At 36.4% G+C, this 25,316-nt stretch overlaps 1 protein-coding gene and 1 long non-coding RNA gene across 4 annotated transcripts; one reads left to right on the top strand and one right to left on the bottom strand.

Annotated features, from left to right (window-relative positions):
• Positions 1 to 9,654: 9,654 nt before the first annotated feature.
• Positions 9,655 to 12,006, bottom strand: LOC128016282 (uncharacterized). Of its 3 annotated transcripts, XM_052600777.1 has the most exons (8): positions 11,605 to 12,006; positions 11,447 to 11,520; positions 11,187 to 11,351; positions 10,872 to 10,933; positions 10,741 to 10,788; positions 10,602 to 10,658; positions 10,379 to 10,532; positions 9,655 to 10,310 (listed from the first exon to the last, which is right to left on the bottom strand). In XM_052600777.1, the coding sequence occupies exons 1-8, from the start codon at positions 11,763 to 11,765 to the stop codon at positions 10,300 to 10,302; spliced, it is 732 nt and encodes a 243-aa protein (XP_052456737.1). In that variant the 5' UTR covers positions 11,766 to 12,006; the 3' UTR covers positions 9,655 to 10,299. The 3 variants fall into 3 exon arrangements, with proteins under 3 accessions (XP_052456737.1, XP_052456736.1, XP_052456738.1); XM_052600776.1 differs by having other exon boundaries at positions 9,655 to 10,532; XM_052600778.1 differs by lacking the exon at positions 10,602 to 10,658 and having other exon boundaries at positions 9,655 to 10,532.
• A 5,456-nt stretch (positions 12,007 to 17,462) lies between these two features.
• Positions 17,463 to 20,137, top strand: LOC128016281 (uncharacterized). The gene is made up of 3 exons (XR_008184122.1): positions 17,463 to 17,610; positions 17,783 to 17,872; positions 19,473 to 20,137. It is a non-coding gene; the product is annotated as an uncharacterized LOC128016281 (long non-coding RNA).
• The last annotated feature ends 5,179 nt before the right edge of the window (positions 20,138 to 25,316 follow it).

Raw genomic sequence — 25,316 nt, 5'->3', positions numbered from 1 at the left:
TCTAGCCTGTATCAATTACTCTCATAATAAATAATAATAATAATGTTAACTGTATTTTTCGGTATAAGTTACATCAGTCCAAAAATACGTCATGACGAGGAAAAAAACATATATAAATCTCACTGGACTATAAGTCGCATTTATTCAGGACCAAGAGAAAACATTACCGTCTACAGCCGCGAGAGGGCGCTCTGGGGTAGGCTACAGGAGCACTGAGCAGCATAGAGCTAATTTTACTATTTTTATTTAGAAATGTAACTATATTCATTTTTACAATTATTTATTAATGTCACACACAAACACACACACACACACACACACACACACACACATACCTAGTGCCTTATGACTTAAAAGATGATAGTGGTAAATGTTACAGACATGGAACTGTTCAGTCTATTGTTGATTTTTATTTCCACTTCACTGTTATCCAAAGGGACAGAACTATTTGCACTGTATTTATCAGTGGGACAATATTCATACAATACTACAACCTAGAAAATAATTTGCAGGTCTCAGCAGAACGAATTATGTGCCCAGCTACATCTGATTCAAATATTATGCTAATTAACAGTGAGCGGTGGTTTCAGACATTACAGTGCTTCACTCGCACTGACTCTTATTCTGTCTGAAAGAATGAAAAGACAGAGCTGAAGGTTGTCAGATGAAAACCGATCCGATTCGACCAATCAGATGAAAGCAGCGTTTCAGCTCCGCCCACAAGTGCGAATGAAATATTGAAGCCATAAACCGAAATGATCAAAACATACACGGACCAACTGTCTTGTCCATCTTGTCTCACTTGAATCCGCTCCTTGAGATTTGAGTCTCTGACCTTCTGTAAGCCCCGCCTTGTTCACACAATGATTGACGTGGCGCGAGGGCGGGGACACGTGATCGGCTCGGAATGCATTTTCAATGTGCACATTGAATTTTGCTACATTTATTGCGGGACACCGAATGAAAATGCAATCGTAAGTGTCTTGACTGTGAGTGTTAATGCATTTAAGAAAAATAGCATTTAAATGATCATTTTGCCACAGTTTTTGCTTTAACATGTTAGACATATCTAATCATTTCTGTAATACATTTTCATTTTAATTTTGCAACTTATAAAGCGTTAAAATTAATATTCATTTTACATATTAAAACTGGTGTAGTAAATGGCAAATGAAAATTATGTAATTTAATTTTCATTTTCATTTTGCACCAAACGTTGCACAAATGTATTGGAAAATGTAAATGTAAATACAGAAATGCATTGCCATTTTACATATTGCATTGTCATTTTGCATATTACATCCCAAATTGAATAATGCTACCCATATGCTTCCATATTCAGCAGTTTGAGCCGGTTACATTCTCCTATCTTTTTGACATAGTTAAACAGCTACGTCCTACGACCTGCCCCCTTGACAGTATTCCTGCACGTTTAGTTAAAGATGTCTTTGACACTGTTGGGCAAAGCATTGTATCTTTGGTCAATACATCTCTCAGCTCAGGGTGTGTACCATCTGTTTTTAAACATGCCATTGTACAACCACTACTGAAAAAGAATAACTTGGATCCTTCCAATTTGTCAAATTTTAGACCTATATCTAAACTCCCCTTTTTATCGAAAGTCTTGGAGAGAGTTGTTTTTAATCAACTTCAGTCATTTATTGATGAATTTAGTATATATGAAAATTTTCAGTCTGGTTTTAAGCCCCGTCACAGTACAGAAACTGCTCTTTTAAGAGTTTCTAATGATCTTCTTTTAACTGTGGACTCTGGTAACTCTGCTGTTTTAGTCCTTTTGGATTTTACTGCGGCCTTTGATACGGTCAATCATTCTATTCTTTTATCTAGACTTGAACACTGTGTCGGTATTAAGGTCATAGCACTTAAATGGTTTCAGTCATATTTGACAGACAGAAGTTTTTCTGTTCACCTTGGTGAATTTTCATCATCTGCCCACCCTCTTTTTTGTGGCGTCCCTCAAGGGTCAGTATTGGGCACTATGTTGTTTTCTTTGTATATGCTGCCCTTGGGGTATATTTTTAGAAAGCACAATATCACTTTTCACTGTTATGCAGATGATGTACAGATTTATTTGCCTGTCAATACTAATAACAAAGCTTCGTTTCTTTCATTACTGAATTGCCTGAAAGATTTAAAAATATGGTTGGATCAGAACTTTCTTTGTCTTAATGAAAATAAGACTGAGATTGTTGTGTTTGGTCGTCCTGGGGATTTAAGTGCTTGTGTAGATGCACTTGGTAATTTAGGGTTATTTGTTCGTCCATTTACCAAGAATCTCGGTGTGATTTTTGACAGTGCTTTTAAATTTGAAAAACAGATTAGTTCTGTTGTAAAAGCCAGTTTCTTTCAACTAAGACTGTTAGCTAAAGTCAAGCCCTACCTGCCACGTAAGGAGTTTGAAAGTGTAATTCATGCTTTTATAACATCTAGACTAGACTACTGTAACTCTTTATATGTTGGTCTGGATAAGTCATCTCTTCAACGCTTACAGTTAGTCCAAAATGCAGCAGCTCGGCTTTTGACTGGGACTAAAAAGTATGAGCACATTAGCCCTGTCCTAGCTTCACTACACTGGCTTCCTGTCCGCTTCAGGATTGATTTCAAGATTTTATTGTTTGTTTTTAAGATCTTAAATGGGTTGGCGCCTGCGTATTTATCAGAGCTTTTACATGTCCATGCCCCCGTTAAAGCATTGAGGTCATCCAGTCAGGTGCTCCTCAGTGTTCCAAGAACTAAGTTAAAAAATAAAGGTGACCGGGCTTTTTCAGTGGTGGCACCTAATTTGTGGAATAGTTTACCTGTACACATAAGAACTGCTCAGACTGTTGGAATTTTTAAGTCATTTCTTAAGACACACTTGTATTCCTTGGCTTTTATATCAAGCTGAGCTGTGACATTGGTATGTTTTTACTGTATTTGTTTTATTTGTATGTGACTCTCTAGTTTTCTTTTCTAGACATTAAGCACTTTGGTCAACCATGGTTGTTTTTAAATGTGCTATATAAATAAACTGAACTGAACTGAACTATATATATATATATATATATATATATTTTTTTTAAACTGATTACTACAATAAACTCATGAAACACTCTCCTACCCCCAAATGTGAACAGTAGATTCAGCTTCCAACCCTTTCACGTAATCAACAATAAAAAATAAATAAAAAAAAAGAATTGAAAATGTGTGGCAGAATTTAAACTACACTTCTTCTAAATCAAATTAAATGTAAAGTTCAAAATGATTTACTCACCTTCATCTTGTGGTGTACACACACACACACACACACACACACACAAGATATCTGTGAAAAATCTTTCAGGTTTTTTGGCCTTATAACGAATGTCCAACATTCTTTAAAATACCTTCTGTTGTGTTCCACAGAGGAAATATAAGAAGTTGTTGGAGAATTGATTTCCTGCTTTTAGAAACCTCACTTCTGCTTTTAGAAACCTCACTTTTCAATGTTTTCACATTTGGTACAACAGATGTTTCTGTCTACTGCTTCGTTTTAAGCAGACTATACAAGAAAAGCTTGAGGAAGGCATCATTAGCCTGAGCTCGCACTCCCAATGATCAATGACTGATTATACCAGAAGCAGCAGCCAGAATCAATATTCAGATCCTGAATGTAAAATCAGCACTTGTGTGAAAATAAGCCATTTACTGTAGACCGTATACATGTATGTCTTGGCTTTGCAGAAGGAACAGTCCACATTTATTTTGCCAAATGAGGAGTCATTTTTTAATTTATGAACAAGAAACATATACTACAATAATGTTATTGTTGTGTGTATATATGTTCCACAAAAAAAAAAAAAAAAAAAAAAAAAATTGCGCACAAAAACTATGATTTAAAATAAAGTAACAAATCTAATCTAATTTGCATTTTAAAACAATTTCTTAATATAATAACTACAGTAAATCAGTAAATTGTATTCTAGATTTTTCAAATGTTAATATAAATAGTTGCCTTTTCCTTTCCGGATCATTAGTCATCAAGTTCTTGGTAAACACTGCAGGTGTCAGGAAGGTCTCCGCATGGCTGTGCAATTCATCTCACCATGGTGAGTGCTCACTAAACACCGCCTCAATCATCATTTCCAGTTCATTTAGGTTCGGACGCATCAATATATGACTGAATGTGTTTTTACTTTGTAAGTATTTTATACATTTTCGCCAGTTTGACCAATTTGCAAAGGACTTGCAAATATTAGAGATGGGTTTTATAGCACTGACACTGAAATCAGCCAGCTAAATGTGTGCCTCTTCTACTGTGACTTTTACACCTCATCAAACACATCCTAGAACCCTATTAGAATTTATTGGGTTCTAGAAAGGCAAAAGACTGTGTGTCCCCATCTGATAGTGTTGCTTCATTGTCTCTTATTTTGTAATACTTTATGTTTTTTTTTTTACTGTATGTTTCTCTCTTTTTTTTCTTTCCTTGGCTCCTAGGAGAAAGTTCTACTGGATTTATTTTTTTATATTTACAAGATATTTAAACTAAATAACAATTTGGGTGAAACTTTAGAAACTTATAGGGTATTTTGATTGACAAACTGCTGATTTAGTTCAAGCACAACTTTTCACAATCTGTGCATTAAACCAAATATATACTTAATTTTTTTTACGCATACATTACAGGAAGTCTACAATGATACCTGCAATAATTATTTGTAATCAATAATGTACAGTAGATTGTAGATTGTCTTTTGTGAGTGAATCACTGGCTTCATCTAAAAAATTGCATATCGTCTGAATAGGTTTAAATAAGTAATTATTTCATGTCTGTTTAAAAAGCATGTTCTATGTGTGTAATATAAATGTTATCCAGATGTAATCTCCATTGTCATGTGGTCTACAGGCATTAGTTGCATTGCTTCACTGCCATTCACAAACCTTTTCTCATCACCTCATCCACTGGATGTGCACTTCAGAATCTCACTGGAAATAGTAGGACATTTTTTACCTACTGTTTTACAAATACAACAAATTTGGACAAACTTCTATGGTCACAATGTTTTTCAACTGCTACATAAAGGGGAAAGTAAGGAATTTCGGACGCAGCCACTGAATCATTCACTGATTCAAGAAAGAGACACCATTACTCTGTGTTGCTCTGAGACACACAATTACAGTGTGATTTGTTTTTTTAAAGCAAGGTAACTTGTGTCAAACAATGCAAGTTAAGCTTCAAATCACACTCACATTGTCTTAACTGCAGGAAAATAATTATGCTGGTGCTACTTCAACTATGACAAGATCAAGTCCACTGTTTGCAAACTAGAGTTTGGAGGGCTGTTTAGTGTGCAAGCAGATGCAGACAAGTATATTCTGCTTAAGGACACAAAAGGTTCCAACTACTGCAGAGCTTTCCAAACTGAGCATGTTCAGTAAGGACTTGACTGTCAATCTCTGCCCTCTCTCCAGCTCAATATGTGGTCTGATTACAGAGTTAATGGCTTGCCAAAGTGGAGACTCAGTCTCATTACACAAGATGGGATGTTACATCAGGGAAAATTGAGGTGCCGAATGGTATTTTCCACAGTGCTCAATGCAGGCTTTATGAGTCCAAAATTCCTTTGACATTGGAATTAAAGGAATAAGTGCTCATAATTCAAGGTCAGTAAGATTTAACTGAAGACGTAATGAAATTAATTTGCTGGTTATTTATCAAAATTACATGGAATGATGAACTGGCACTGATTGTGGTACAATAATATAAAAAATAGTTCAATCAATCAATCAATCACCTTTATTTATATAGTGCTTTAAACAAAATACATTGCGCCAAAGCACTGAACAACATTCATTTGGAAAACAGTGTCTCAATAATGCAAAATGATAGTTAAAGGCAGTTCATCATTGAATTCATTGATGTCATCTCTGTTCAGTTGAAATAGTGTCTGTTTTAATTTGCAATCAAGTCAACGATATCGCTGTAGATGAAGTGACCCCAACTAAGCAAGCCAGAGGCGACAGCGGCAAGGAACCGAAACTCCATCGGTGACAGAATGGAGAAAAAAACCTTGGGAGAAACCAGGCTCAGTTGGGGGGCCAGTTCTCCTCTGACCAAACGAAACCAGTAGTTCAATTCCAGGCTGCAGCAAAGTCAGATTGTGCAGAAGAATCATCTGTTTCCTGTGGTCTTGTCCTGGTGCTCCTCTGAGACAAGGTCTTTACAGGGGATCTGTATCTGGGGCTCTAGTTGTCCTGGTCTCCGCTGTCTTTCAGGTCAGTAGAGGTCCTTTCTAGGTGCTGATCCACCATCTGGTCTGGATACGTACTGGATCCGGGTGACTGCAGTGACCCTCTGATCTGGACACAGACTGGATCTGGTGGCCACGGTGACCTCGGAACAAGAGAGAAACAGACAAATATTAGCGTAGATGCCATTCTTCTAATGATGTAGAAAGTACGGTGTTATGTGAAGTGTTCCGGTTCCAGTTTACCTAATTAATGCAGCCTAAAAATCCTTTAACGGATTTGGATATTAAAAGCATATTAGTATGTTATGTGTATGCCAGGTTAAAGAGATGGGTCTTTAATCTAGATTTAAACTGCAAGAGTGTGTCTGCCTCCCGAACAATGTTAGGTAGGTTATTCCAGAGTTTAGGCGCCAAATAGGAAAAGGATCTGCCGCCCGCAGTTGATTTTGATATTCTAGGTATTATGAAATTGCCTGAGTTTTGAGAACGTAGCGGACGTAGAGGAGTATAATGTAAAAGGAGCTCATTCAAATACTGAGGTGCTAAACCATTCAGGGCTTTATAAGTAATAAGCAATATTTTAGTTCAGAACATAGATGTTGCAACCTCCTTTACTAATGTGCTTCTTGGCAAACATATTCACTGCTGCCTGTTGTATAACCATTGTTGAGTTATCATCATGGATCTGTTTGGCCTAATAGATCTTCCATTAAGCAGGCTGGTGAAATCAACTCAGCGCTGAGTCATTCTCCAAGCCATGTGCTAGATAATTGTGCTTTTTGTTTAGAATGTGCCTGTATGTATAGCACTTGGCAGAGGAAGGACAATTATGTATGCTTGAAATGGCAAGGAGATGAGAAAATAATGACAATGTTCATTTTGTGGTAAACAATTCATTTAAAGGGTATATTTTGCCAGGTTTACTTAAAACTACTATCACATTATTTTGAAATTTAGAATTTAGAAAAATAAATACATTTAAGTAATGTTCTTTTTGTTCTTGTCAGTGGGAGTCAATCTTTAAAGAATGAAAGAAAGAAAAGATGTAATAAATCAAGAATAAATTTTCATTTTACAGTAATACAGTAATACTTTCTATGATACTTAACTGGTGGAAAGTTACCCTGCTGATAAACACTGCAACTAGATGCAATGTGACATAACATCACTTATGAAGAGTAACTAGCTAGTAAAGTGGATTTACTTATTGTAGAGATGTTCTTTGTAATGTTTGGTCATAAGAAATGTCAGTAGACCAGGACGGTTTTAAAATGATCGAATCATTCATAAATTTGTACAATGATTCGTTTGTAAATGTATACCTTTGCACTGTGGAAATACAAACGAAAGACAACAAACCAAGTGCTGCAAAGGGGCGGGGTTACATAAGGTCTATAGCATCTGGTTATAAAATTCTTCTTTCTTCATTGGCAACCATTTAAAATGAACTGTGTTTTCTGAAGAAAAAAAATGCATTGTTTTTCAAACAAGGTTGTGATGATGGGCTAGGTCACTTACATCTTCACTAGAGTACCAGTCTAATGCTATTCTGAATTTACTTGGTGTGTTGAGTCTAGAAATAAGTTATTGTATATTGTGTGTTGACAATGTTTATATGAGGAGGGACAGTACCAACATCAAAGGTGCTATGTGTTAGTGTTGAAAGATTATAGAGAGTCATTGTTTGCTTTAAATTATTTCTTTATCGTGTGAGTTTACATTTTATAGCACATGTTAGATCTTGGGCCTGTTCTTTGTACGTCGCTAACTCAGTTAAGGCTGGTTCACACGGCAGGATAATTAGGCCGATTTTAGCCCGATTCACCCCTTCCGACAATCTTAGGATGCTCCGATTATCGTAAAAAAATCTGATCAAATATTCCTGCCGTGTGTGGTGTGTTAAGATTGCTCTCCTCTGCTCGGAAGGACGTCGGCACCGCTCCGATCTCAAATCAGGCATATCCAACATGTTGGATTTATTTGGCCCGATTTCTTCTCGTGTGTGGTGTCCCCTGAGGAAAAACGATCACGCAGCCTGTGGACTGTGGCATGTAGCCAATCAGAAAGCGAGGTGACGAGGCAGTGAGGAAGTACCGGGAAACAAAATCAAAACAGCCGGCAGCATGGCGCACCAGAAAGTCCGGTGGATGTCGGAGATGGATGACCAACTCGTTGACCTGCTCGCGTTGTCTCCACCTCTTTGACCATCACCTTTTCTTGTTTTTCTTATGTTTTTTTTTCCGTTAAAAACAAAGCACAAACTATGGCCACTGCATCCTCTTCGTCCGCCATGATTGTTTACTCTGAAGTCACGTTTGATCTCGAGGGATTTTGCGAGATTTCCCGTCTGACATGGGAATGCTCGGGAGTCAAATCGGTTCATGTGTGATGTGTTGATTTTGCCGTGTGGCTGCACACCCACACTGTACGACCAAAACTGTTAGACCCATGATTTTTTATCACCGTGTGTGGGGTCTCTCAGGTTTGGAAAATCGGCCGACAATTTTAAAATCATCCCGTGTGAACCAGGCTGGATTTGAATGTTGACGATTTGGCGTGATCTTGGATCATTTGGTTCTTCGAAGCTCATCCCTGAGCTGCTGTCATAGCAACAGGTCTGTAAGCTCAAACCTCCTCGGGAGCAGGCTTATTTCATGTAAACAGGATTAGATTGAGGCTTTATAAGTGGAGGAGATAAGGAAGTCTGTCGCAGCCATGTCTTGTCCGTTTTTACGTGAGCAACCTGTTGCAGAGGGTGCGAGAATAATTCACAGAGCTTTTCAAATTAATCGGGTATTGTGGGATAGACAGGATCCTTTAGCCCAGCGCGAAAGTGTGTAATTGTTGAGAGATACCGTTTTTTCTTGTGAGGGTGTCATATACATCATTAATTTGTTGGAACCACACATTAAGTGTTCAACATGGAGGAGTCGGCTTTGACAACTGCACACAGACTGTGTGCATTGCCCTGAGATTGTTTGCGAGTGGCACTTTCCTTTATACTATTGGAGACGCAGAGAACTTAGTGAAAAGTGCTGTCTGCTGTGCCATTCGCAAAGTTTACCTGGCACTCAAGCAGTTTTTAGGGGTTTTTGTGGTATTCCCAAAACACTTAAGACCCCAGGTTGTAAAGCAGAATTTTTTCGCTATTGCATGTACATTTATAATTGTTAATGACATGCAATCGTGACCATGCCAAAAAGTATGACTAACAGTATGTGTCATTCAGGCTTCCCTAACGTGATTGGTGCTATAAACTGCACACACATTCCCATCAAGGCCCCACCTGGCCCAAATGAAAGATTTTGTAAACCGAAAGGGGGTTCCCAGTGTAAATGTGCAGGTAAGTTACTATTACAATTTATAATATTCCAGATTAGTAATTTATTAAATAAAAAAAAACGAATTAAATCAAAAAGTATGCAGTTGACTGACTAAAATCTCTCAGATGGTGTGTGACTATGCAAAATGGCCAGGATCAGTGCATGACTCAAGAATTTTCAGAGAGTCACATTTATGCACATTATTTGAACGTGGTAAGGGAACATAAATGTCAAGCTCACAGTATTACACACTAATGCTGAGCCTAACAAAACTGCATTTTTCCATTATACAGGGAATTTTGATGGGATCCTGCTTGGAGACAGGGGCTATGCCTGCAGGCAGTATTTTATGACACCCTTCCCTGACCCAAACCCTGCACCACAAACCCGTTACAATGCAGCTCTAGCCAGGACAAGGGCATGCATTGAAATGACCTTTGGGCAACTTAAGGAAAGATTTCAGTGTCTGAAAAGTCTGAGGGTTGCACCTGACAGGGCCTGTGACATAATTTTTGCATGTGCCATATTGCATAACATTGCCACTATCAGAAAGGAGAGGATCCCTGTGGTGGGGGTGCAGCCTGATGATGACCTCCAGCCAGTGCACTTGGACCAACCTAGTGGCAGAGCTGCACGGGACAGAATTGTGGAACACCATTTTTGAATGTGTAATAAAAGACGACAAATATGCTTAGTTCCCGGAGTTTTATTTAAACAATTCTTTATAAAGAAAAGCCAGCAAGTCATCTTTTGCCTGCAATTAGAGATAGTAGAATTGGTGACTTTACATAACTATGTGTCAAATGGTGTAATAGCACTTACTCTGAAGGTCCTTTTGAAGCAACTCTATCTCTAGAGCAATTTTTCTCTTTTTCAAGTTGTCAAGTTCAATTTCTCCTCTTAATTTGCATTTTTTCAGCTCAAAATACTCCATTTTTTGTTGAAGATGCCGTTTATAGAGGGAATGGATGTCACCCTGTCATTTTGTAAAAAAAAAGTCAAAACATGCCTCATGCAACAAAAGTAAAAGTACAACACTGTCCACCTCTGTATTAGTTCTTTGTGCAGACTCTTCTGCAAGCCTTTCTCTAGGTGTGGACTCCTGCAGCTCAAATTGCAGACAGAAAGAATAGGTACACCAGTAGGCTATATACAAATTAGTATAGAGGCATTTATGCACTAACAGGTTCTTCCTCCAAAGGACAGTCTTCTGAGATGGTTTCTTCACTGTCCTGTGCAATGGAAAAAAAAACAGGTATTACAGAGTGTTGCACTTTCTTCCCTTTATGCAAGTTAGAAAAAGTACACAACTTACTGCATATGCTTCAGCCACCACTTGCACGGGAACAGGTAAAAGTGTTGGTGTTTTATGTAAAACTGCAAAAAAAAAAGAGGGGGGGGGGGGGTTGTCATTACAATTAACTACACTGTAAAAAAAATATAATGTGATCAATAACTCGTGGCAACATTTGATATTAACTAAAAGTGTAGAAGTCTTCACTTTCACAAAGAGTTGAAATGACTGTACCAGCCACTTGGATTATATATAATATAATATAATAAGATACTTCAATGCAGCAACAGATCATTTTACAGTGTACTAAGAGAATTGGAAGCTCATTTAGCCTACCAGAAATGAAGGTGTTGCTGATACTGGTCTCTGTCTTTGGGTCTGAGGAAGAGCTGCCCCCAGGGATGCCCTCCACAGTGGTTCGGTTTTCATTCAATCCAAGAGCCAGCTCCTCTGCTGGGGTATATTGTGGTGTTTGGTTTTTTTCAGCCTTTTTCTTGTTGGCTGTTATAAATAGACAAACACACCATTTAACAGTGGCTTTTAAAAAGGAAAAAAGTGGCTTTTTAAAATAAAAGACAGTATGAATTAAAGGCTACCATTTTGTAAAATATTCTTGTATTTCACTTTTACTTGTTCCCATGTTCTAGTGGGTCCAGTGGTGGGCCTGACACTAAAGAAAGTAAATATTAAATTATTTAAATGCAAAAACACACAGTAGAAAGTGATAGAAACGTCTACTATGGACAGCACTTACGCATTTAATTTGTCTGCTACTTTTTGCCAGCCCTCTCTCCTGGCTTTTGCAGACATTGAGGTGTTCCCTCTCGTTTTAATTAACGACTTAAATTCGGCATAACCTTCCATTAAAAGCTCATGTTCTGCTTGGGAGAAAAATTGGGCACGTTCTTTGGCCATGCTGAACAACCAATAGCAGCATTGCTGATCAATGTTTCTACTATCGATACATATCCACTTTTAAACCAACACATGAACGCGCAATTATCTCAGATAACTCAATCCAGCGAGACTAATCATACACAACAGGTGTGTTCGAAGAACCCAATTAGCCGGATCATGATTAGCACGATGATATCATCTTGGATGTGTCATTTGATTTCGGATGTAATAAGCGTCGTACGAAGAACGGGCCCCTTGCCTGTTGATCCAATGTTTTGGTGGTGGGTTCGGGTAGTGCGCATATCCGGAATGTACCATTTTAAAAAGGGAGGGAGGGAAACATGAGTGCTATGAGGTGTTAATGTTTAATGTAAGTTTTTGTGGTGTTATGTTATGCATGTTTGTTTCGTGGCTACTATATGTCAGAAGTGAGTTTATGAACTGTATAGTTATGTTATTTATGTATTAATGTTAGCTGTGGAAGTTTGTGATGAGTGTTTACAGGTAAAGGGTTCTACCCCGTGATAATGGTTTGTCCCAATAGCGTTTGGGAGGGAAAACTGACTATTTAAACAACGGATTGAGCAGGCTCAGAGGGGGGATGTTGCATCCTGTGAAAGAATGCAAACGTTTGAGGGCAGTTCTTAGACTATGGGCACTTTCATGTCCTTTGATCATATTTTATAAAAAACATTTAATTTTGAAAAATTCACACTTTCATAGTTAAATTTACAATGAAAGTACTTTAGGAACATTTTACCAGTAGTCTATAATTTTTTTTCAGCTTTTTAAACATAATTATACATGCAAATATTGCTTTTTTGTGATTGTCCCACGCCCAGACTTCTGGGGCCCGTTCTTCGTACGTTGCTAACTCAGTTAGCTGGATTCAAATGTTGACGATTTGGCGTGATCTTGGATCATTTGGTTCTTCGAAGCTCATCCCCGAGCTGCTGTCATAGCAACAAGTCCTTTAGCTTAAACCTGCTCAGGAGCAGCTTATTTCATGTAAACAGGATTAGATCGCTTCTTTTCAACCAGAACTGATACTCAAAATATGTCTGCTACCACCGCTACTTTATTACAAGAGTATCGTACTGATCCAGGGACAATAATTTAAAATAATAATCATTAAAAAAAATATTAAAAAATAATATAAAAATGCTGTGTAGTCCATAACAGCCTACTAGACAGCCAGTTTTACTCACTGAAATATTTGTCATAAAATTATTACTTCATAATTGTATTAGAGTCGTACACACATGCTATACAGATAATAGAGTCGTGCATTATTTTGAGTGATGACTGCTATTATAAGAGTGGCTTGATGGAGCGCAGGAGATGCAGATAACATGATATTGACCCTTAAGAAACTTTCATTAATGCTGTCACGTAACAAATCTGTCCCAATATAAAATGAAATCAATAGATAATTTCTACATTGAAATAAAAATGTAAAGACTGCACAACTATAAATTGCGAATCTAAATAATGGGGAATCATGAAAAAAATTCTAATAAAATGAAAACATGTATCTATTATCTGTTTCATGTATCTATTATAACATTTATGTAGTTTTGTTTGCTTGGCTGTTTCCTTATAAAAGTCCAGAAATTTGTTTTTCGTCAGGTGTTTTTCGTCAGGTGTCGTTTGTCATTACATTGCCGTCTTGCCACCTGCCAATCGCTGCACTGCTGATCATGGTTTCGAGTATCGATACATATCCCCTTTTAAGACAACACATGAATGCGCAATTATCTCAGATAACTCAATCCAGCGATACTAATCATACACAACAGGTGTGTTCGAAGAACCCAATTAGCCGGATCAGGATTAGCACGATGATATCATCTTGGATGTGTCATTTGATCTCGGATATAATAAGCGACGTACGAAGTACAGGCCCCTGATCTCCAATAATGAAAGAGAAGTGTAAAAAAATGATTCGTCCATTTTTTTTATATGATTGAATAAAGTATCAGTAAAGGAATCAAAACATAATTGGGTATTTTAAGGTCAGACAACTATTAATGTGATTTTATATACAAAATGTAGTTGTCCCACAGTATTGCCATCATTTCCACCACAACGCTCTAATGTCCTTTTAAAAAGTTTTTTTGAAAGATTGTTTGGGTAGTTTCTATGGAGATGAACAATGATATCACAGCACATGTCTGACATGGAGGAGATTTTAAATTTCTTCAGCAACTTGGAGAAGAAAACTCAAGGTCAATATTGCTTGAAATGAAAATATTTTTATTGTATGTCATTTCCAAACATGGCGTAACATCAAATGAGTCTGTAAATAAATTGATTTTTTAAACACGAATAGATTTATTTTGCATGCATGGAATGCTTGCTACCAATTCATAGCTAATCTGTAATACTAGCTTGGATTTTTTTACAAAATACTGTATAATTGTCATTTCCATCACTGTCATTTCCAACACATTACCTTCTTGGGTGGAAATGACAAAGGTGAGGTGGAAATGACATTTATGCTTACAAGGTGCAATTCATAGAATGAGTGGCTACATATGAATATTTTTATTTATTGAAATGTACAATGCATATGTTTTTATTCAAATATACACTGTAAACCCTAATGTTGTAATTAATAAATAAATCAAGTTAACATAACTTCACATTACTTATAACACCAAGTTTTGCCATCAAAACTTAAACAGGTGTGTTTAAATTACTCATTGGCAGTAAAAATCTTTTGAATTAAGATTTTAAGTGTTATTAACTCAGAATTTCCATTTATTTAAATTATTCGCTACGTCTCTGTTTAAAAATGATTGGTCGCGCTTGAAATTCTGCCTTGACAACAGCGCCGATTGGCCAATATAACACAAGGCGGGAATTGTTTGTCGAATTTGCTGAAGACGCAGCACTGACTGCGGTTCACAATCATTTGCAGGAACACCTGAAAGAAGAAATAAATAATACAGTTTAAAGTTAAATAGGTAAGTAAAGGTTTAAACACAACGCATAAATATACACACGTTGTTTTTTTTATTTCCTTATACGTTTTATTGTCATATTATTTGCATGTTGAAAATACTTTTCCGTTTTACTCTGGCAGCGGGCCAGCTGCACAAGCAGTCAGACAGGCGTTAAAGCAGGCGGGAAGAGAGTCGTCGTGAAAGACCCAGAGTACGCTGGTAGGTAGAATAATGGAAAAATATATATTTAAATTTTGCTTAGTTGCCTTTGAGTATTTTATTTTTTTTTATTAGCCAATGTTTTACAGACTAACTTAGCGCTGTTGTTTACAATAGACCTAAGCGTGATATAAGAGGTCGGGATCGTTGCGTCACGTTGCAATGCATTGTGGGAATCGCGGTACAGAAGTAGATGTACTGTATAGTAGGCATTAGGTAACGTTGGTCATTTGGTCATTAATTTTGATTATTTTTTGGAAAATGGTTCAGTATTGCTGTATTGTGAACTGCTGTAATCGGTTTCATGATCGACAGGGCAAACGCCTCGTGAATCATATTAGTTTTCAACATTTTCCTACTTGGAAAAAAAACACAAGGTGTCTGAAATCACCAAGAGGCGTCAGATGGCTTGGGTCGCCACTGTACGGAGGGAAACCGTCACCTTCGATAATATTATAATACATAGTTATGGTGAGACATGTTGTGTATGGTGTCTCTCTCTCTCTCACATACACACACACAAACTCAGACACAAACACATTACGTTTTCTCTAGTTTTTGGCCAGTAAGGGAGTCAGTTTAGTGTCTGTATTTTTTGTTTAAACATTTTCTTTTGACCCAATCCTGAACTTAATTTGCTTTTTGATATTTTTGTGCTGACTGTATTTAACAAATTTGAACAACTTGTTTAAAAAAAAAAAAAAAAAAAACTGGAACGAACTTCAAAATAGGAAGTTAAGCGTCTTGTTTTGGTGAATGGTGGGTTGTGTCTGAGGTGAATGTACGTCAATATTATACCGGATTACAGAACTACCGGAGGAAAACAGTGGATTTTTGCAAGTATGATAGGTGAGTAATTACTCCTGAAGTGTAACAAACCCGCATAGACAAGCTTCATAGCTCGCAGAATATGATAAGTGTGTGTGTGTGTGTGTGTGTCACCACTGATGCTTGGTTAATGTTAACATTTCCTTAGTTTTTTCTCCACGTTTAATTTGCAGATCCATTTATGATCTGCAGGTGAGCCTCCAGTGACTTTTTAAAAAGTGAAAGTGACATTTTTAAATTGATCGGAGGTGTAAGCGCTCACTCCACAGACCAGGATAAATTAACAGGGAAACTGAGGCTTGGTAAACTTTCATGTGTTCATAGGGATCGATTCCGCCTACAACCTCTTTTTTTTTTTAATTAGCGTTGTTTGGCTTCATTATTAAGTTTGTCCGTATAGGTATAGGCAACTTTTTTTGTCACGTTCTATAACTTTTTCTGGAGACTGGCTATTATCTTATTACAAACCTGCTTTGCGATGCCTCTAAAATTGCCGCCGTTACCCACAATGCACCATTCCATGACGTCTACGCCCGAGCTCTATTGCGGCTCGAACTTCGAGAAAAATCTATTTCCAGACACTGAAATGTCTCTTTGTGTAATTTGTGAAAGGACGTTTCTTTTATTTGGTATAAAATTGGGCTGCCGCGTGAATACTGACTTATGCCTAACTTGTAACATGCCTAACAAGAATTTCTTTGGTCGGTATGTTACTAAAAACCGCAGACCTTTTCCTGCCTGCGACACATTTACAGAGATATTATTAATTAATGAATAGTTATGTGGAATGAAATTATATGAAATGATAGGTCTATGCAAGAAGCTAAACCTCATATATTACCTTTAATTCACAGCCTCTGCAAACAAAGCTGAATTTGTTTACTACAGTCTGGAACACAAGCGTAAAGATGTATATCAAACTTTGGGAATCTGTCAATCTTCCCGATTTGAGATCACACATGTGAATGTAATTTTGCTTTTTTAAACGGGTTGCAACATTAAGGATAGCAGCAAGTATCATTTTGATGAACAACACAACAGACCCATCTCCTCCTGACAGCCTGGAGCGCAAGTGCCCTGATGTGTGATTTATTTACAACTAGCAGGATGTGCAAAATGGTACTTGCTACTATCCTTGATGCTGCAACCTGTATAAAAAAGTAAGATTGTTCACATGCATGATCTCAAATTGGGAAGATTGAGTTTTCACATATTCCCAAAGTTTGATATATCTTTACACTCGCTCTCCAGACTGTAGAAAATACACTCAGGGCTGTTTGTACAAGGTAAAGGTAATAATGTTATAAATAATGTTGCTTGCATAGACTTATCGTTTCATTTCATAAGACACAAATATATCATCAGGAATCACAATTATTGATTTTGTTTTGCTTGTACACGTTTTTTGACAATCAAAGGGATGGTTACAGTTGACTTTCATTATATGAATAGCCAAAGACAACAGTTTCAGCTAAAAATCTCCCTTAATGTTCTGCTAAATAAAGTCGCCCACATCTTGGATGGCTAGAGTGAGTAAATTGACAGCAAATTTTTATTCATGAATGAAAAATCCTTTTAAATGTAAGTAAATAAATAATTAACCTTTTTTTAATTAACACATTTTTGTACCTTTGACTGGAATTGACTTGTTATCTTAAAAAATAATCAAGCACAATAAAAAATAATTGTTACTTTCCCCTTCTTAATTTTTTCAGGTCTACGTGGAGTTTAATAGGATTGCTGGTAAGATCTTGAAAAGGGAATTTTACGAGACCCTTGACCAACATAGTACATGGCTCTTGGACATTTTCAGAGCCAGAACGGGAGTTTGCTGGTCAGCTCTTGATGAACCTTCTGAAGCAACAAAGGTTAGAAGTCCCAATAATTTATCCTAGATATATCTTAGAAGATAGTAGATTGATTCTTTATAAACTGCAATATAGACTTCATAGTTGATCTCTGATTAAATGTTTAAAGGCTATAATAATGTATTATTATCAAGTGGTTGGATTTAATAAAATTGTATTTTTTTCACACAAGCTATCAGAGCCAACTGAAACTGAACTTTGGTGCTTAAAGGACTACCCCTTTGGTTTGGAGATGACTCCTGCTTTCTTTAAGATGTGTTTGGTAAGTGTTCCAAGGAGAAAATGTCCAAAAGACACCCTCTCACCCTCTATACACACTCTAACACATTCACAATCTCGGTCATTAACACACACTGTATCAATCTAAAGGGTTAATTCACTCAAAAATGAAAATTCTGTAATTCATTGACTCACCCTTGTGTCATTCCATCTTTAAGACACAATAGATTTTTTTTAATGATATTCTGTAACTTTATGTCCCTCCATTGACATCCAACACAACTACACTTTCAAGGATGATAGGAAAGACTTTGTTGCAGTACTCTGTACTACTGTACTCCAGTGGTTTAACCTCAATTTTATGAAGCAAAACGACTGCTATGTTTGTGCAAAAAAAACATAATTTACCAGTGTAATTGTTTATCTGCAACGCCCGTTCAAGACAGTATCTCATATAGCACCACAACGTGTGAGTTTTGTATTCATGTGAGAGCAGACGTAATTGCGTGACCGTGCATTGGAGATAATATTTTTTTAATAATTTTTTTTTTTTTTTTTTGCACAAACAGATTACTTGTGTAGCTTCATGAAATTGAGGTTAAACCACTGGAGTCACATGGATTACTTTAGTGATGTCTTTCATACCTTTTTGGACCTTGAAAGTGGTAATTGAATTGGATCTCTAGTATGGAGGGACTGAAACCTCATGGGTTTCATTAAAAAAAAAAATTAATATGTTCCGAAGATGAACGTAGGTCTTTCAGATGTGCAACAACACAAGGTTCAGTAGTTAATGACAGAATTTTACATTTTGGGTGAACTAACCCTTTTAGGTTGATATTGATGCAATGTATGTGAGACATCGTGTGAATGTGTAATAAAAAATGAACATTCTGTCATTAATTACTCACCCTCATGTTGTTCCAAACCTGTAATACTTTCGTTCATCTTCGGAGCACAAATTAAGATATTTTTGATGAAATCTGAGAGCTGCCTCACTCCTCCATAGGTTTCTATTGTAATTGTAACTTGCCAGCCCAGAAAGTTAAAAACATTGTTAAAATAGTCAAAGTGACTACAGTGCCTCAACCTAAAGTTTATCAAGCGATGAGAATACTTTTTGCAAAAAAACAAACAAAATAACGTCTATTCAACTATACATTGTCCTCTTTGTTTCTCTGAGTGAGTTCAAGAAGTCTAACAGTGCAGCACTTCTGGGTTGTACGTCAGAACGTAGGCTCACTATTGGCCAGCATCACACACATGACCAGCGTGAGCCTCCGTTCTGATGTACAACCCAGAGGCGCTGCGCTGTTACATAACGTAACGCTACGCTTGATAAATTTCTGGTTCAGCCACTGTGGTCACTTGTACTATTTTAACATGTCTTTACAAACTTTCTGGGCTGGCAAGTTTAAATTACAGAGAAGCCTATGGAGGAGTGAGACAACTCGGATCATCAAAAATATTTTAATTTGTGTTCCGATGATGTATTACTGTGTTGAAACAACGTGAGGGTGAGTAATTACTAACAGAATTTTATTTTTTTTGGTGAACTAACCCTTTAAGTTGCACCTTTTTGAAATGTAAATGAGCTTGCATGTATGTGAATTAATTTTAATTTGTTAATGTTTTTTCACTAGATGTCCGATGATCACCGCTCAATTCTTTATGTGCCAGTGGGGATTGTGATAGTTGAAGATGGGACAAGATGGGTCTCCCTCTTCGATTGGAATCGTAATCGAGGGAAAATTAGTGATGGACAATCTACATGACCTTCCTGAAGAAGCAATGTGCCTTCTGTTCGGACTTATATATGCATTGCACCTGAGTTACCGAAAGTCACTGGGATAAATGTTTGACTTCATTCAGCGGATTCTACTTTCCTTGGGGCAGAAAGACCTGCAGCCTAAAACACAATCGTTGGCAAACCAGCTGTTTGGCTAAAATCGAGAAATTGCTTGGCGCACTTTTAATTGCAACACATTTACATTAAACATGGTCTTTTGAAAATGAGACTTAAAAATATGAGCTTAATGTTTTTTTTTTTGTTTTTGTTTTTAGTGTAATGTTCTGTAAAAATGTAAGCTTACTGTTAAACATGAGCTCAATATTTTAATGTGACTTAAAAATGCAGCTTGCTGTTAAAAATATGAGCTACTGTTTTCTAAAAATGTGAGCTTAAGTGCTGTTCAAGTGTCTAAATGTGACTTAAAAATATGAGCTTGATATTAGTAATGTTTCTTAAATTAATGTAAATGTATAAACCAAATAAAGCTGTTAATGGAAGAACAATATTTGTATTACATCATTAAAACAAGTAAACCATATAAAACTCAAAAATTTAAGTTAAGTCTATTTGCCTTTTTAAGTTATCTGTACTTGAACATTTAAGTTAATTCAATGAAGAGACCAACATTAGGTCAACTCAATTGAATTGAGTTGTCAATTTTGCCATTACTCAATTTTACTTACGCAACCACTTTCCTCAAATCATTTGAGTAGTCTCAACTTATTAGGGTTTACAGTGTATATTTGTTGAAATTTAATTTTATCTATTTTTAAGATGCCGCAGAAGTCAACTAGAGAAAGGTCTCAGTGGTGCTGGGATCAATCGCTTTTATTGGCCACTGAGAGATGATGTCATCTGGTACCAACCCTTGGATATAATAGGCCTCATCCCTGAGACCGTACCAGTGATAAAACGGCACAAGGAGATTATGGCCCAATTCCAATTCTATTTTATACCCCTTCTCTTATGGTTTAGTGATTTCTAATTATGTCTACGGCAGTTATCGCCGTGATCAGACATATGCTGTGGCACTATCATGTCTGTAATGATATGAAGTTAGCAAATATTAGCGATTTTTTGCAAACATTTCTTTGAGTAACATGACCGTTAATATGAACTCACAATTGAATGTAACATAAAACAAATGATTACTTTTCATTAAAATCTTTATTTATGCCAAAAAAGCCTACATTTATGTGTCTTTTTGTTTGCTGTAGCAGCCATGTTGATGAGATAATTCATACCCCTTCATTTGAAGTGTGGTCCTGAAAAATCTTAATTTGAAGGGCTATCTGGCCCTTCCCCTTACCTCTACCCCTCCAACCAAAAGAGAATCAAGATACCCCTACCCCTTCACGTGAACGCACAAAATTTTGGGGTTGGGGTAGGGGAAAGGGGAAGGGATAAGGGGTAGAATTGGGATTGGGCCTAAGACGGAAGTTTGGAAAGAAATCTACAATATTTGGCCTTGAATCACATCTCTCACACACACACACAAACACACACACACACACACACACACACACACCTCTCTCATAAACTCTTTCACACACACTACCTCACTTTCATGCACATTATCTCTCACACACATACCGTCTGGTCACCATAATTGCCCTCTGGACAAGCCTCTATGTTACTCTCTCTCTCTCTCTCATACACGCACAGCCCTCGTGATCTAGGTGCTTTACAGTTCATGTTATATGATAATTTATATGTTATAGTTTAAGGTGTCTTATAAATGTTCTCTTTAGAACAGCGTTCATCTAAGAGACCGATTGGAATTGTACAATACCAAACTAACTCACATACAACGTGTGCATGCTCAAGATGCTTATTGGTTCATGTTACAATTGCCTCATGACAATTAATTTACTTAATCCACAAATCTATGGTAATTGCAATATAGGTATAAATTGGTAAAACTATGTGTGACAGTGGTCTTTAACTGTTAAGAATTTATGTATATCATATTAATTTTAAATAATAATCAGATATTTACATGTGATGGAAATGACATTTGTTTAGTGCGGTTCGGAAAATATGTCAAAAAAACACCAATTTGTCTTATAATGTTAGTGCGTTCTCTTATGGATCATTAAACTAGACTAACTATATTAAACTATTAGATTGTGACAATTTTGATTTGAACAAATTTTTTTTCCCTCAAGTTCACAAGGCCAAAAGTGCCTGTATTTGAAGATCACGCCAAATCGTCAATAATCAAATCCATCTAACTGAGTTAGTGACGTACGAAGAACGGGCCCCTGCTCCTGGTACAATGCAGCTTCAGAAATAAATCACAACTGCCATTTTGAAAATCACTCCCTTGCACTGAGCCTTCCTAACTTCTCCCAGGCCTCTTGGCAATTCTCCACATGACAAAGATATATATAACATTAAATTATGTTGCAATGCATGATTCACCACTGCCATATTCTTGTAGAATCATGAAATTAACTTGCACCAGTCTGCTTTCTTTCATGCCACAGCTCAGGATAGTCACCACAACTACCTGCCTCCATTTTCAATCCACTCAATTTCCGATAAAATCAAATTTTACCCTTAATTTTCTTTGCATTAATATTGGATATACATACATTATAGGTAAAAATGATAACAAACAGCATTTCACATCGACTTTAATGGCTATGAATTTTAAACCAGAATATTTGAGGAAAATCAACAGATTGCTGCCCTGCAAGCACTACCATTTCATATTTTTTCTCAGAACAAAACACTTTATTGTTAACGTAAAGCTATACCAGCAAGTCATAAAATATCAAACCCAAGCATTAAACGAGTTTGTAGGCAGTTTTATGATCTTATGAGAGGAGTTCAGAAGGGACAGAGGCGCTGATATTGCTTAGTTTGTCACCGGTGTCAGGTTCAATTACTGTTCCACTGAACAATGGACAGGCAGTAACTGGGCCTTAATGAATTTCAAATCCTTTGCAAACAACTGCTTTAAGTAAATATATGATATGAATATAGATGAATAATAGTGCTGTCGGCACTATGAGGCAGTTATTGTCACAAAATAACCTCTGCATTTCCTCTCATCTTGATTAATTAAAAGCAAATACTCATAACAGCTGCTCATATGAGTGATAAAGGTTATACGAGAATGATCTATGTTCAATAGTGTAAATTCAAGGCAAAAATCATCAACTTGAATTCACCCTTTTCTTAATGCTCTACTGAAAAAAAAAAAAAGAAATCTGCTAAACTAGCACAGAATAAGTTACTTAACCAAACATAATCATGACATTCACATTTGTGCTATATATGTTAATAACATATTTTAATAACATATTTTGAAATCACAATATTTTTAAAAACCAACAAGCCAATGATTTCTAAATTTATCCACATATTTGAGGCACAAACACAGTCTGGCATAGCATTTCAAAATCCTAGTGAATTACTGTTTTATATTCAAACAGCTGAGAGCACTTCATTGTATTGTATTGAAAATGCACATATAGCACATAATTAAGTTAAGCATATTTTTATACACATGCATCCGAAAAGGCATGTGGGATTAAGAAATGTAGCCTTTGTCTTATTTCTCTTAGGCGCCACAGCAGAAAAGATATTAGAACAATTCCAGAGTTCAGAATGTGACATTTGAAGTGAAAACATGAAATGTTACTCCTCAGAGAAAGTACTCAGTATACTGAACCATTTGTACGTATAATCTCATACCCCTGCAGGTTGAGTCCAGACATCATTAAAAAACATTACATTTTTGAGAAACAGCACACTTTGTGGGAACCTTTCTTCAGGGAATTGCACAATTCTGAAACAGTAATAGCCACAGAATGAAACATTCTTATTAATAATATCAGAGTTGTTTTCAAAAATGGGAAATGACAGTTTAGATGTCACATCTCTCCATTGCAGATCGAATTGGAAGAGAAGTGATACATAATGCTTTATTCAGCTGTTAGTTCCGGAGCTCTAATTTGATTGGTCAAGGAACGTTCCACAGGCAGTAATCCTTTTAATGGAACAATTTACATTTTCAAAGTCTAAATGAGTATGTATTGCCCAAGACCAGCCTGAAATGATGACGGCAGATTTCATGCCTTTGACTGGCTCAAATGCAAAGGATATTGTCCAGATGGATGTCATTCATCCTTCAGCACAGTTCATGCTTTATCAAATTCATCTCTGAAAAAGTGCATTTCACTAACCACTGATTGCCAAATGGCAGCACCAAAAGTGAAAGAACGGAATATAAAACCATAATAAAAATCTAATTTACATGACTTCAGTTCATAACTGCTCAGCTATGATTTATCTTTAAAGTGTGTCCAGGATCAACAATAATGATTTTTTCTGCTTGCCCAGTCAGGCCAGTTTTTACCATTTATGATCTCAACAAAACTGCTGCTATGGCCATCCTTATTGTTGAGCAGTGCAAGACAACATGTTCTCACACCTCATTACACTGGTCAGGACTCCTTGGCATCACTAGATACACCTTTAGCGTACACCTTTAGGATATTCCATTGCCTTTAATGAGAAACTTTTGCCATGAAATATTTATTTGTTAAAATTTGTTATATATTGTGACTGAAATTATGACATATAGTAGCTATGTACAAAACTAACATTACAATATTTAGACATTTTCGAGCACCTAACCATTTATCAAACAAAGGATATAACCAACATGTACCACTACAGTTAAAATTTTTTATTTGATTGTGAAATACATTTGGATCTTCTGTGTCTCATTATCAGTTGCGTCATGCTAATGTTTATCTTTTGAATGAGATATGAATGTTAACAGAGTTTAAGCAATAAAACCTTTTATTTTCACTTTTCATATTGAGATATAATATAGCTTCAGAAGAAATGGAATACAACACAACTTTTTTATATATAATTTTATTTTTTCTGGTTATTTTTTTGCAATAATTATCTCTGACTATACTTCTGTCTGTTTAGTGTTTTATATTGTTGAGAAGTTGTTACTTTTAGAATAGGAGGGGGGTTAGGTGCTCAAGATATCTATGAAAGTATAAATATACAGTACTGTACAAAAGTCTTAGGCTCTTGTATTGTAAAATCTTTTTTTAAGTCTGTTATTTCTATTTTTGCTGTTGTGTGTCAGTAGGAAATATCAGTTTGCATTTTCAAACATAATTGTTGCCATTAATTTTAATAATTAGGTGAGATTTTTGTTTGCACAAGGAGTCTGACAGCAGCCAGTGCTCCAAACAGAGATCTGACCTCTGTTTGTTAAAGCTATTAATCTGTGTCAATCATTGCTAGGTACATTTTTGCAGCTCTTTGCAATTGGCTCAGTTCATGTAAAAGCTCGCATGATCCTTTCCCAACATTTATGTTTCTCTATATGCCACTTGAACAATGGGCTCCAGCTTGTTGATTGGATCTGGGTACATCTGAAATAGGATCTCTGCCGCTGTAGTTTCAATGCTTATGACTTAGCTGGAATTGTAATCTCATCGTGTCATATTAGTCGAGCACACTGTTGAGACACAGACTGACAGCTAACCATCTCATGTCTAGAAGCTGGAGGGTTTTAATGTTGCTCTTTCAGCATTAATCGCTGCATGGTTGCAATAGTTTGCTGACACAGAGTAATGTGTTTGCTGATGTAGAGTATTGTGTGAAAACCAAGCCATTGTTTGTGTAATAGCACATTACAATTGCTAGTTGTTTG

This window comes from Carassius gibelio, chromosome A7, assembly GCF_023724105.1.
Source record: "Carassius gibelio isolate Cgi1373 ecotype wild population from Czech Republic chromosome A7, carGib1.2-hapl.c, whole genome shotgun sequence".
NCBI lineage: Eukaryota > Metazoa > Chordata > Actinopteri > Cypriniformes > Cyprinidae > Carassius > Carassius gibelio.
This window is presented reverse-complemented; position numbering and strand designations above follow the sequence as displayed.